Raw genomic sequence first — 14,015 nt, 5'->3', positions numbered from 1 at the left:
TAAATTTATATTTACTAAATTGTAATGTTGCCTGTTGACTAAACATTTTGAAAGCTAAAAAAGCAACAATTACTTTGAATTTGCCACTTCCTTTGACTATTAAAAATTTCAGATTCCATTCTTTAGAACCATATTGCCTTATCAAGAATATTTTTGAAGGGATAGCTTACTGAAAGCAAAGCTCGTAGTTTATAATAATAATTTTCATATATATTGATATTTTTATAAGGTTCAAAAGCTGCTTTTTCCATTTCACACTTTTAAAAAATGAAATTATAGTTGCTACAGAAAGCCATCAATAAAACTTAAATATGGTCATTTTTGCCAGTCTCCCTATTTTCTCTGCCATATGAAGAAGATATAAAACTCAGAGATTTTCAAAAGGTGAGGTGGGGTAATGTAGCTGTTTTTCAATAAGTGAAGAATTGTCCCATTAAAAGGGACAAACTTGTGACCAATGGTTTTAAGTCACAAGAAAACAAGTTTCTGCCTGATACATACACATGTGAATATATTTGCACTTTCTAAGCATTTGAGCTATCTAAATGTGGAATTGGTTACTTCACAGAAGTACTTTCTGAAAGTGTATAAACAGAAGGTAGAGGGGACTTTTTTAGAATTATTGGATATTTTAGAATTATTTCAGATGAGAGGTTAACCAAAGTGATATCTAAGATTCTATGATTACTTTTAACTTCAGATGATAGGATTTTATTAACACATATAGTGCAGTGACAGATTTTAATGATTTTATATCACATTGAAAATTTTGATAGCATTCATTTAATGTTTTTGTATTGTTTCATGTCTTTAGCTCTACCCAAAATACTTTTCTTCAAATAGGAACTACACAATTGCTCTTTTCCTTTGTTGTGAGAACACTGCTATTAATGCTACCAAAAAGTTGTGTTTTGTGCATTGTCTCAGTGTAAATCATTTATTATATATTTTTGAGAGTAAACTTTAAATTATTTCAAATAGGCTTGTCTTCAGTTAAAATCTTTGGGCTTTTAAAATCACTTATTTTCATAGATTTTCACTGTTTTTATGCTGTGTAGATTATACTTGGCATAACATGCAAATCCTTATAATTGTGCTAGATTTTGCTCTTGTAGAGCAAGATATTAGTATTGTGCTAAAAACATTTCACACACCTTGTCATTGCTATGAAAAATCAGCGATACTAGGATGTTTAAATGATTGTCTTAGAGCTGATCATTCAGGTCTGAAAGGTTTAGACTGAAATTTCCTTATAATGAAAATTCAACATTTCTTCCATATTTTACTAATCTAATGTATCTGATACCATGAATGTATGAATTTATGATTCCCACGAATTTCAGCAGAACAGCTTATAGAAGTCTATTCATCTTTTTTTTTAAATTGTCGTGACTCTTTATAAATCAGTTACCAATATACCTACCTTACTTTGTTTGGTTTATAGTACTAGTAAAGCTTTTAGTATGTTTATCCCATACTTTCACATCTTTTAAATGTATCTTTTATACTACTTCATATACAAGATTGACTATTGGAAATAAGTCATGGCACAATTTTTTTTCCATTGTTCTCTGGCTCACTTACCTTTTTGATTTTTTGGGTGGTGTTCCAAGATTCAGAACTATATTTCTTGGGAGATGTTTTAGCAGGACTGATAAAAATTTTCACTAGGAATCATATCCCAATAATTAAAAGCACTGCATGATTTCCTAAAATGCAATCCTAAATGCTTTCTTCCTCCTATTCAGTCCTGGACCCAGATATACACACTTCTGAATCAAGTCAATGAGTTGATCATCCAATTGTGGCCATTTTGTGGGATTTGGTCAAAGGTACATTCTTGGTCCCTTGCTGTCGTTAATTTTCATTGGTTAAATGTTTGCAAGAATGGGTTACAATCAAGGTCAATATATTTGCTTTTCCTCCATTTCCCACTTGAAAGCCTGTTGGAATTGCTGGCTTTTCTTTTTTTTTTTTTTAATTTTACACTAACTTGGTGAGACTACAAATTCAATTCTTCCTAAATCACTAATCGTTTCCTGTAAGAGTGTTAATCTTTTTTTTCTTATATTGCCTAGTGCTCTCCACATATTTTCTGATTCATCTTGAAGAATCTCTCAAAGTATTAAGACTATGGAGAAGACTTAAAAGCATTTGGCCTCTTTAATATCTCAAACCTAAGTCACATGTCCAAAAATCTTACTCATCATTCTCCCTTGTGCCTGTATTTGAAGTGAAGTTACTGGATCATTAAAACAATGATTTGGTTTGGATCTTTAAAGTTTTTTATCGGCACACTAATTTACCTATGATCTTCCTATCTCACAAAATGGCCAGCCCCTTTCCTAATTCTTTGGTTTATTCATATTACTTCCAGTTGTTTCCAGCTTTAGTTGAAATATTACTGTCCTCCTGTCCCCCCACTCCAAATATTCCATCAACAATTCCTCCAAATTTTCTTAGAATGATTGAGAGCGCTACAAATTTCAGTTACTCAGGTTTGAAACCTCAGTACTCCCTGACTCTTCCTTTCAGTCACTCTTCATAGTCTAAAAATTGTTTTGAAGATTTTTACCCTAAGGTCACCTCTTCCATTTGTCCCCTCCTCTTTTTTTTATCTCTTGCCTGGACTATTCCAACAGCATTTTATTTTTCTTGTTTCCAGTCTCGTTCTCCTTTACAAGCCATCTTCCACAGAGCTACAAATTAGTATTTCTTTAAACACATGTCTGATTAACTCATCCCCCCCCCAACCATTAAAAACAAACAAAAAAACAAAACAAAACAAAACAAAACAAACAAACAAACAAAAAACAAAAAAACAAAAAACAAAAAAAACAAACTTTGGCAGTTCCCTTTTACCTCCAGGATAAAACAAGACCTCTTCAGTCTGGCACTTACTTTGCAACATTGTTTTCTAGCCAAACTAGTCTACTAGTAGTGCCAGAACTCAACATTCCATCTCTTCTCCCTGGGACTTTGCCCAGGCAGTACTCTTTAAGTCTGGAATACTCTCCCTCCTCACCTTTGCCTTTTAGTAGTTTCCTTAAAAATTCAGTTCAGAGAGAATGTTTCCTTTTTTAAAAAAAATTAGTTATTCTAGATCTCTCCTTTCTTAAATTATTTTCTCTTTACTGGTCCAATGCACATACAATAAATTTGAGCGCTACAAGGTGCTTAGATCTTTCATGATTATTCTTTTATATCCCCAGAAGTCAATATTTTGCAGGTACTTAAAGCTTGTTGACCAAAAATTAATTCTTAAAACTGGGAGTGGGTTTTCATAGAGTAGTATATTTCTATATTTGGGCAAATGTAGATTATCCATTGAGTTTTTGATCAGTGCTTGGAGAGTTTTTCTCATGTATGGAGTATTCCTACAATTTAGTTCTCTTCACAAACCTGAAAGTTTTTGGGCTGTTTCACTTGCTTCCCATTAGAGGCATCCTTTCCATTAGAAAAGGCAAAAGTCAAATCACAGTGCAAATTTAAAAAAAAAAAAAAAAAAAGGTGAAGATTTACCTTATCTATATAATTACTTTTGAATATTAAACTCAACATGAGTTGGACTTTAAAAAATTTTAATCTTTGAATACTTAGGTCTAATAAGTTTGGTGGCAAGCAGTTTAGGGAAGGTGGGGATGGGGGTGAGTATAGAATAAACCAGTCCTTTATCACCATTTGTACATGATACATATACATTTGATGAATATTAATTCAAGTTTTACAATTAAAACACGATGGCCCTTTTTGAATCTGTAAAGGGCCAGGAATTAGGGCACTTAAGTCAGATTTAAGTCAGAAGGCCTTTCTCCTGAGCATCCTTTATACAATTTACGCTCCTCATCCCTGTCCCCTCCTAGCTCTTGGAGGCAACGCTTTGCAAGGAAAACAGCCTTGCAAACTACCAAAAGCCGCTCCACAAGATTTGGCCAAGATTAAGGCTGTGCAAAACTCATGGAAAAAAAACCATCTTAGGAGGCTTCCATATGTGTCCATGTTTGGTGCTGGAAACGATGAAAATGGCTTCCAGACCGGGAATGGGGCTCTCAGGGATTTTTGTTTTTTTAAACAAAGTATTTTTGTAGGAAGGGGAGGGTCGTCCAGGGGATTCCCAACTGGACTATGGAGTGGGCCCCTGGGCTCCGCCCTTCTACCCCCCGCCCCGTAGTGCACGTGCACCCCAACGGTCCCGCGGCTTCCTCCATTCCAGCGGGAGGCGGGGCAGGCACCGCGAATGCAGCGCGAGACCCGGTCCTTGGACCCTCGGCGCTGAGGCCGAGGGACTTCTCGTTATACTGTAATCTCTTCTTGCCCATCCACCCTTTGTCTCGCGACTTCTCTCCGGCAGTTAATCCGGTCCTTTTAGAATCACTACGGGTGTCTTCTCTCCTTTTCCTTTGTTCTCATCACCCACCCACCCCCCAAAAGAGGGGGGAGCTCGTCTCCCTTCCAGCCGCCATTTCCACTCCTCGCCCTGACCCGACCAGACTGAGACCGCTACTTCGCGCGAGAGATTCCCCAGCGCGCGATCGGCCTCGGGCCGTTACTCGGGGAGAGGGGAGGGGGCTATGCCCGCGCCTTCAGCGCCGCAGGCTCTTACACCCCTTCGTTACCTGCCGCGCCCAAGGAGGCGGCGGCGGGGAAGTCATTCCGGCCTGTCTCCCTCTGGGGAAGAAATACCCCCCTCCACTGCTTGCTTTTCACCCCGTAAACGCCCACTGAGTTACCGCCTGCCTGCTCTATCACATCTCTTATTCCCCCTACCCGCTCCAGGCCACCCCAAGCCCGCCCCCTCCCGGGCAGAGCCGGTCTTTTCCCAGCCCAGGCCGGCCTTGGTCCTTTCCTCGTTCACGCGGCGGGCGGGCTAGCGAGCGGCCGCAGCTGCCCTGGGAGAGCGCGCGGCGGCGGCGGCGGCGCCGGCGGGGTGAAGGAGGTTGCTATGGTAACCGGCAGCAGCAGCCGCCACAGCAGGGCCGGCCCCAGCCCCAGCCCTAGAGCTCAGTGTGTGGGTGAGAAGCGGCGAGAGCAGCAGCAACAGCAGCGGCAGCGAAGGCTCAGCTTCTGAGCCGCCGCCGAGACCGTGTAAATCGGGAGCTGCCCCGGCTGCAGGATGGAGGACGGATTTTCTAGCTATAGCAGCCTTTATGACACTTCCTCGCTGCTCCAGTTCTGCAATGGTAAGGAGAGAGGAATTGGTGAGGAGCACTGGAGGACTCGTGTGCATTTGTGTTTGTGTATACAAGCACACGCGGGGAGGGGGGTTCGCTTTTTGCTTTCCCAGCTCCCCACCCTTCCACAGCTCGCGCACCCCTTTCCCCAGATTCCTTGGAGCGCTCGCACCCCCATCCCTCTATCCCTGCAGCGCTGTCCCGCGGCAGGGCGGTAGCTGGGAGAGGAGGCTCTCTCGGGGATTCTGGCTGCAAACCTGGTCTTGGAGGGGGAAAAAAGAGGGAGGGAAGGCAAGCAGGAAGGAGCTGGGAAGCTGTTGCTGCTGCCGCTGTTGCTGCTGGTAGTGGTAGTGGTGGCCGCCGCTGCTTGTTTCTGCTCCAAGACCAGCTTTCTGGGAAAAGGGAAAGAGGTACGAAGGAGGCTAGTGGGGAAAGGGGAGATGCTTCTTGGATGATTCGGGGGATTCAGCCCAAAGGCCTTTCTCAGGCCAAAGGGACAGCCATGCTAACCTGTCCCACCCAGAGAAAGACCAGAAACTTCTCCCCCATTTCTTCATTAAGTCAGAAATAAAGTTTAGTTTACTTCAGTGGGGAAAAAAATGTTTCTTGGGGAAAAAAAAGGTTGCATTTATCTCTGGTTTTGAGGAAAAACTCGAAATTTTCTGTTAACACTATTACTACCCGGCATCCCTATAAATGACCACTGATCATTGTATTGGAGTATTATGTCGAGCTGCATGAAATAGAGTTTATGACATCCTCTTCAATCCCTCCGTGGCTTGTTGAATAATCAACCACTCCATCCTCCTGACGTGTAAAAACCACTGCCCACTCTCTAAATCTTTTGCATTTGACACGTATATGGTTTAGCCAGTCTCATAAGGGAGTAAGGTTCTTATCTGAAGTCTTTCATAGTGCAACTGTCATTAGTGCCTTAAAAAAAGTGTAAGTTGCTGGTGGTTTCCAGTTCTGATCTTTGAAATCTCTTCAATATGTATCCCAAGACTTTTTGGTATTGAAATTTAAATAAAAGTAAAAATATATAGTTAACACCCTGGCAGTAATTCGTTCAGAATGTAATTGACATTACAGGAAAGCTAAAATAGTGATTTGGAAAATTGGGGGAGGGGCAGTTTAAAGAAGAGAAAGTTCAAGGCATAGTAGTTATTTGTGGGAGATTTATTAACCACACTTCTAACAAACTTATGTTAGTTACATTGCTCTTCATAATATAATAACCCCTAAGTAAGTCAAGAGTTTATATTTAAAAAAATTTTTAATGCAAGTGAAGCATTCATCTGATTTATTGTATAATAGATTCTATTTGATTCTTAAAAGCAAGAAAAAATAAAATTATAATATATTGATATGTTTTTGAAAGAAGTGATTCTAGACTCTTGAAAGATAAACATGAAAAACATGTTCATAAAACACTGCATTTTTTCTGCAACATAATACGTGAAAATTCATACACAAAGAAATGTCATACATAATTTCTGTATTTGTTTTTTCCCATTAGAAAAGTTTCCCAAAGTTTTTGTTTTGTTTTGTTTTGGTGAGCGTGATCACTTTTTTTGAAAAGATGGAGTAATGAAAACAAGCTTGAATTCTAGTTTTCTTGGAATAATTTGTTTCACAGTTTTATTTTTATGTTACTTTCTTGTTATAAAGTAATTTGATTCAATTTTGATCTGTTTATAAGCACTATGTAATAATTTTATCTCTAGATACAATAACAAATATTCTTTGTTTTCCCTGTATATATGTACATGTATAATTATATAAATACTATATATGTGTGCAAGTATATATATATATATATATATACATATATATATATATATATTTGTGTGTGTGTCTGCATATATATATCATATCATATTTACCTAAAGTTCAGGCTTACATTCATTATGGAGTTTCATTATGATTGCATTTTTTTTTTAAAATGGCTAGCTAATGGGTAACATAAGTGCTTCAGTGAATTGTGAGAAAAATACTTTGTAAACTTTAAAATATATTTATTATTGTAATTATTTCCAAAATAGTAAAAGGATAAATGAAAGATTTCCAACAAGACAGATAAATTATCAGTAGAATATTTATGTAAAGACATCTGTAGGAATTCACAATTTGAAACAGTGTTCCATCTAAGGCTGCGTACTGCGTGCTGCATAATTTACTAAGCTATTAGTACATCATTTTCATATTAATAACATGTTACCTCTTAAATGATTTAAGAAGTTCCTATTTGCTATGGAAAAGAATATGTTTTAATTTTGTTCTAACTTAACGTCTATCACAGTACAGCAGATATCCTATGTTTTTCCTACCTTAAAAATCTAAGCTTTTTGAGGGAAGTTAATAGTAGTTGACATTTATCTATCTTGCTCTGGTTAAGGTCATGGAGATAGTAGAAGGGACTTCAGAGGTCATTTGATCAAATTTCTTCATTTTGCAAAAGAAGAAACTGAATTACAGAGAGATTGTCACTTGCCCTGAATTATATAGATAGGATACATATAGATAGATAGATAGCTACAATTGGAACACAAAGTTCCCTTGATTGGCTAGATAGTGAAATGGATGGAGAGCTAGGCTTAGTATCCAGGCTTACCTTCCTGAGTTCAAATATGGCCTCAGACACTTAATAACTTTGTTATTAAGTTTCCTTATATTTTCAAATGAGTTAAAAAAGGAAAGGCAAATCACTCCAGCATCTCTGTCAAGAAAATCCCAAATGGGGGTCACAAAGAGTCAGATATGAGTGAACAATTTATATTCTAAGCAAATAAAAGTCCCTTGATAGCAATCATAAAATTATCTGTGAACTTTTGTGATTTCTTAATTTATTGACCAGCTAAAAGATTTACTACATAAACTGAATATATATGTATATATATATATGTATATAAATATATTTGTGTTTAGACTGTTATGACTCATCCTATGAAGTATAAAAATATAACTAGAAAATTATACTTGTGTATTTTCAGGTAAGAAGGAATTTTTACCATCAGCAATATTCAAACACAGAGGCAGTATGTCATAGTAAAGAGCTTTCCTTGAAGCTAGGAAGACCTTATATTTCCTTCAATATCAAGTCCTGATATTGAAATGTATAATACATCTTATCCTGGGCAAGTCATTGAGTCTTTCAGTTCTCTCTGTGCAATTCTCAGAGTAAGTTCTATAGAGATGTTTCTCATCCTGGAATTTCCTACACTAATGAAATCACTAGTCCAGTCCCTATCCTTAATATGCCAGCATACTAATTAGGCAGTGTGGTTTAGGACATGACAATGGAGTGAGATATAATTCTAGAGAAATTTCTTTATTTTTGTTATTGGGCTTGATGATCAGTTGAGTAGTACAATCCTGAAATTTTCTTAACATTCTATTCTTGAGGGTTTTTTTCCCTCCTCTTTAGTGATACTGTCAACTCAAGTTTATCAGAATATATATATATATAAATATATAATATATATATATATATACACACATACATATATATAGTCATATCTGAAAGTTCAGATTACTTCTGCTTATTAATTTGTATTTCGTGTATATAAGTAACAGCGAATTAGAGAAAATGACTTCAGTTCTTTCAATAATAACAATTTTTATTGGGGGAAGAGTAATACAGGAATAATATAAAATGAACATAAATGTCCCCATGGAACTACTGATTTTTCATGAAGATCTGAGAGATGACAATGCACAATAATTACATAGCAGAATAGAGCATTATAAGATCATAAAAGAAGTAAAAAGTTTTATGTTAAGTCCAAGGAAGGAAAAGTAAAACTAGCTAAAAGTTCTATTTAATAATATTAAATTTTGATTTAAAAAATTCCAAGGATGAACTGTATCTCTGAACATAAAGATCTCATAATTTAGTATGAAGAATAAGATGTGCATATATAACTATAATATAAATTAGGATATGATAAATATGCTGAAAAGATCAAGGAGAATGGCATAGGAAACTGAGTCAGAAAAATTGAATCATTTCTGACTGAGGAGGTGGTCAAAAATAAGGTTTTATGAAGGATAGCTCTTAAAGAAAAGAAGGATTTTAGCATGAGAGATGGTGAGAAAGAGAGGAGTCTATTTTAGGAACAGAAAATGACCAGGATGAGATTGAATATGAATAGTCATGTGATATAACGCTAGGAAGATGCAAAATTTGTGCCAAATTGGTAAAGGTCTTGAATACCAGGCTTTATTTTGTATGTTTTTTTATGTGTGTTTTGTATGTTTTATTCAGCAGGCATTGGGAAGCCATTGAAGTTTTATGAATCTGAGAAGTGATATGATTACAGCTATACATTAGGAAGATTATTCTGACTGTGAAGGATGAAATTAAGAAGAGGGTACCTAGAGAGACTGAAGACAGGGAGAATAATTATTAAGCTATCGTAATAGTCTATTCAGTAGGTAATAAAGACCTGAATGAAGGTGGTGATCGAGACAAGGAAAGAATGGGATAAATATTTTTTAATCAATCAACAAATATTAAGTTCTAGGCACTATGCTAACTTGTTGGGATTTAAAAAAAGGCAAAAACAGTCCTTGTCCTTAAGAAGTATACACTATAATATGAGACAACAGGTAACTAATATATTTTGTGTGTATATATATATTATATATATAATTTATTTTTGTATATAGTTTATTATACATACACATATATGTATGTAGGTAACTGTGTATATACATATGCACATGTACATACAATATTTGGAAAATAATATGACAAAGGAAAGCAGCTGGGGGTGGGAAGGACCTGCTGAAGAAAATGGAATATAAGTTGAGTCTTGAAGGAAGTCAGGGCAACAGAGAGGGAGGTGAGGTGAGGGAGATGAGGACAGCTTTATGCTAGCTATAAAGGAACATAGGCAGGGGCTACAGTGTCATATTTGGAGAAATTCAGGTAGACCAATCTAGCTGGATCATAGAACATGTTGAAAGGGAGTAAAATGTAAGAAATTAGAAAGGTAGAAAGGGTTCAAGATGTTGTGTTTTAAATGCCAAACTAAGTACTTTATATTTGATCATAGAGGTAATAGTGGGTCACTGAAGCTCATTGAGTAGTCAGTGATATAGTCAGGCCTATGCTTTAGAGAAAAACAACAAAAACTACCTTGGCAGCTGAATGGAAAATGAATTAGAGAAAAGTGCTTTGTAAATAATTGCTTATTGTTGGCATACTTTCTCAAGGAGTTAAGCCATGAAGAGAAAAGAAGGATATAAGATGACATCTAATGGGGATAGTAAGATCTAGTGAGAGCATTTTTGTAGATAGGAGAGACATGTTCATAGGTTTCAGGAAAAGAGCCAGTGCATAACTTATTGAAGATAAATGGGCACAATTTGCTAGAAGAGGTGGAAGGAGATTAAATCATAGGTTGGCCTTTGCAAAACACAGGGCCATTTTTTAAAAATTTGAAGTCTTAGTTAAGGAGGAAATAGTTGGAGAAGGAAAGACTGCATGATATGAGATGAAGAGGATGGTAGAAGGGAAGTTCTTGGTGAATGATCACAAATTTCGAATTATGAGGTGAGAACTTCAGCTAAGAGGGAGTGAGGTAAAGGAGCATAGTGAGAATCTTAATAGAGATGAGAATGTGTGGAACAATGGCTTGCAGAGTGAGTTTGCAAGTCAATTGGGAAGGAATAGAATGTTTGCCTTGCTGTAGTGAAGGCCAAGTTGAGATTACATAATATAAATTTATAGCGTGCCCATTTAACATGGTTTTTATGATCTCCCACAGCTCTATTTGGCAGCATATCACTCAGAATGAAGGTTGTAGGTGGTGGAGTAATTCAGGATTGGAGATTGACAAGGTGTAGTTTACTATAAGACAAAAGGATTCTAGAATAGATGATATTGTAGAGTTAAATGGGCTCATCAGTAGGTTTTGATAGGAAAGTGGGGAAAGTATATTAATAAGTGTAGGGATGATGGACTAAGGAAGAACTAAGAGGTAGAAGGAATAGAATTCACATGGAGAACAAAGGTTAGGTAAGGCATGGGGGGAGGGGGGATGTATAGAGGGCCAGAACTCTGGAAAGGTATACTTGAATCAAGGATAGCAGAGTGCTTATAGTTAAGCACCTACTCAGTGTGATAAGAGGTCTCTAATTAAACCTATACTTAATGTGATATAATGATGTAATCACTCTACTTGGCATATAATTAGTATAATATGGTGATGTAATGGCTACAGTTGGCACATGCTCAGTTGCTGTAATGATGTAATCGTACTGAGGTATTTAAAGGACTGGGAACTTAAGAGTCTTAGCCACAGACGTAGAGAAGACCCCAGACTCCAGACCCTAGACTCCAGACTCCAGACTCTATCTTTGACTAGCTTTGTAGTGGCTTTCCTTCCTTCATCACTCCTCCACCTAAGAACTAAGAACAAGGCTCATCCAGAGATCCTCCAGAGAGCTAGTCTGGATATTACAGAAATGGAATGAGAAAACAATCAGAGTTTTTGAACAATTGTAGGTAGTAGTCTTCAAAGATCTGGCTATCTTTGTGTGTATCTTAGTTAGAATTGAAGAATAAGTTATTAGAATTGAATAGATTGAAGACCTGGAAATTTGGCTATTTGATGGAGAATCCAAATGTATTTTGGAATTCACTATTGTGGGGGCAGGAGATAGATAAAGGCTATAAGTTACACATTGATCTCATTCAGGAAATAAGGAGATTGTTAGGAGAAGCTGCTGGAATCTTCATTGGGAGATAAATTTAAAGGGCATGAAATTTAAAAGAGGAGAGGTTACTTAGCGAAGATGGTAGGAAAATGGAGAACAAGGAGCATATGACTCCTTTGTCATGATCAAATAGGAAGTATGAATGATAGCATATTCAGTACTGGAAAGAATGATAGAAGAAATGGGATCATTAAGAGGGAGACATTTCTCAGTGAGAGCCAGAAGATGGAAGAAATGAGTAAAGGGGTCTTTACTCCAAAAAACAGCCCATATTAGGTATGATCATTGAGATAGGCAACAACCCCTGACTTGTGGTACTGAAGATGATACCAGAAGTTTGCAAGTTCACTTTCACACTAGAGGCTATAGATAAGTCAGAGTTAATATGATAAGACTTGACAAACTTACTTTAGGTACTTTTTGTATAAATGAATTAACTTGAAAGCTTTTCTCAAATGACAATTAGTGGTGTGCTTAGTTTGTGCAGTTAATCTTATGAATATATGTAAGATAACTTTTTAAGAATCAGAGGTAGGATGAAACTGAAAGAAAAGTTTCCTATGGGCAAAAGGGAATGCCAGTGGATCAGTGTTTCAACAGTGGCTCCTTTAATGTGATACATTGAATTGTCACTTTAGGAGAATGTTATAATTAATAATAGTTAAGAACTGAGTATCAATCTTGATAATGTATAAAAATCATTAATTTGAATTCAAATTAAGCAACCAATCACAGAAAATTAAGTCCAACACTTAGAAGTTTTGTTATGTAAATAGAACTTAAATTCCTTGATCTTTTTATTTTAATATTTATATTAAAATATGACTAAAAATGGCTCAGTGAATTAACTATCATTGCAATTTATTCAAAGTGATGTGTAGAAATTACAAAAGTCATAGCTATGGTATGGTAGAAAGAACTCTGAACTTCTTCCTAAATTCCAGTGAGAATTGGGGTAGAATCCTAATTCTAACACTTACTAATAGGATGAGACTGATAGCAAGCAAATTATTTCACATATTTGAACCATAGTTTCCTTATCTACAAAGTGAAAACAAAATATTTGTTATATCTACCTCATAAGATTGTTGTGAAGAAAACATTTTATAAAGCATACGGCACTATCAATGAATTGTTATCATCATTTGTTGTTACATTTCAGTCTAAATCTGTAACTTCATTGGTGTGGGGAGGTTCCAATGAGGAATGTCTTTCTACCAGTATGGTTTAGTTATTTATCAACTTAAAGAGGTTCCCAGGGCCTTTAGAAGTTAAGTGACTTGTGCAGTGTCAACTAGTTAAAATGAGCCAGAGATAGATCTTGAGAACAGGTCTTTTCTACTCTGAGGCTGGATTTCCATTGTACTGTGCTGCTCTAATTGCTAATTAATCAATTAATAATAGGTGGAATTAATTTATATACTAGAAAATTTCAAATGTATCTCCTTATCCCAGATGTGCTTGAGAATTCAGTACATCACCTGTTTTGGAACCAGAACATCATTACAGCTAGAGCTAGTGTCTATAACTACTGGACTATCATTCTAAATCACAGAAATTTAAGAATATTTAATATATATTCCCATACCAAATACTCATAATCTGTTAATTATATGGAAGGAAAACATTTCAAAATACAGAAATCTAAAGGAACACATTAGAACCACATAGGAGCAAAATAAGTACATACCTGTCACTGAAGTCCTGAAGATGCCTTCAGTCAGTCTATGAGATGCATTTAAATTCCAAAACTCTTTAACATTCATTTTTGTAAGATTTTGAGTTCCAAAATTTTTTCTCCCTCTCTCCCAAGACAGCAAATAATTTGATGTAGGTTATACAGGTACAATTATTTTAAACATGATATAATGATTTTGAACCACTAAAATATAATTTGGGAATTGAGAACTAGTATAGACCATTATATAGTAGAAAAGCTCTAGACAATGCCTTGGAGAAGAGAGTTGGATCAAGGGCCTTATTTTGCCACTGACTAACAGTATGAGTTTGTTATTTAATTTTTCTTACATTAAGCTTTATTGTCTATGAAATGGGGTTAGAGATTATACCTGTGGTTTCAGTTTTATAAGAAATTACTGAGGAAACTCCCTCTATTAA

The 14,015-nt window shown here is 36.2% G+C and overlaps 1 protein-coding gene across 7 annotated transcripts in view; it reads left to right on the top strand.

Moving 5' to 3' along the window:
* Nucleotides 1-14,015, top strand: part of EML1 (EMAP like 1) — a 268,952-nt gene that overhangs the window by 77,420 nt on the left and 177,517 nt on the right. For 3 of the 7 annotated variants that reach the window (XR_012486612.1, XM_074291313.1, XM_074291312.1), the window contains exon 1: nucleotides 4,995-5,180. The exons of 2 other annotated variants lie outside the window; for them this stretch is intronic. Coding sequence is in view for 4 of the 5 variants with exons in the window: in XM_074291313.1 (XP_074147414.1) it covers nucleotides 5,114-5,180 (67 nt within the window). In the remaining variant the exon portion in view is untranslated. Of the gene's footprint in view, nucleotides 1-4,825; nucleotides 5,181-14,015 lie in introns of those variants that run through there. 2 more of the 7 variants (XM_074291315.1, XM_074291314.1) reach the window with 2 other exon arrangements.

The sequence above is a fragment of the Sminthopsis crassicaudata genome, chromosome 2 (assembly GCF_048593235.1).
Source record: "Sminthopsis crassicaudata isolate SCR6 chromosome 2, ASM4859323v1, whole genome shotgun sequence".
In the NCBI taxonomy this organism is placed as follows: domain Eukaryota; kingdom Metazoa; phylum Chordata; class Mammalia; order Dasyuromorphia; family Dasyuridae; genus Sminthopsis; species Sminthopsis crassicaudata.
The sequence above is the reverse complement of the archived record's forward strand: the minus strand, read 5'-3'. Positions and strand labels throughout refer to the sequence as shown.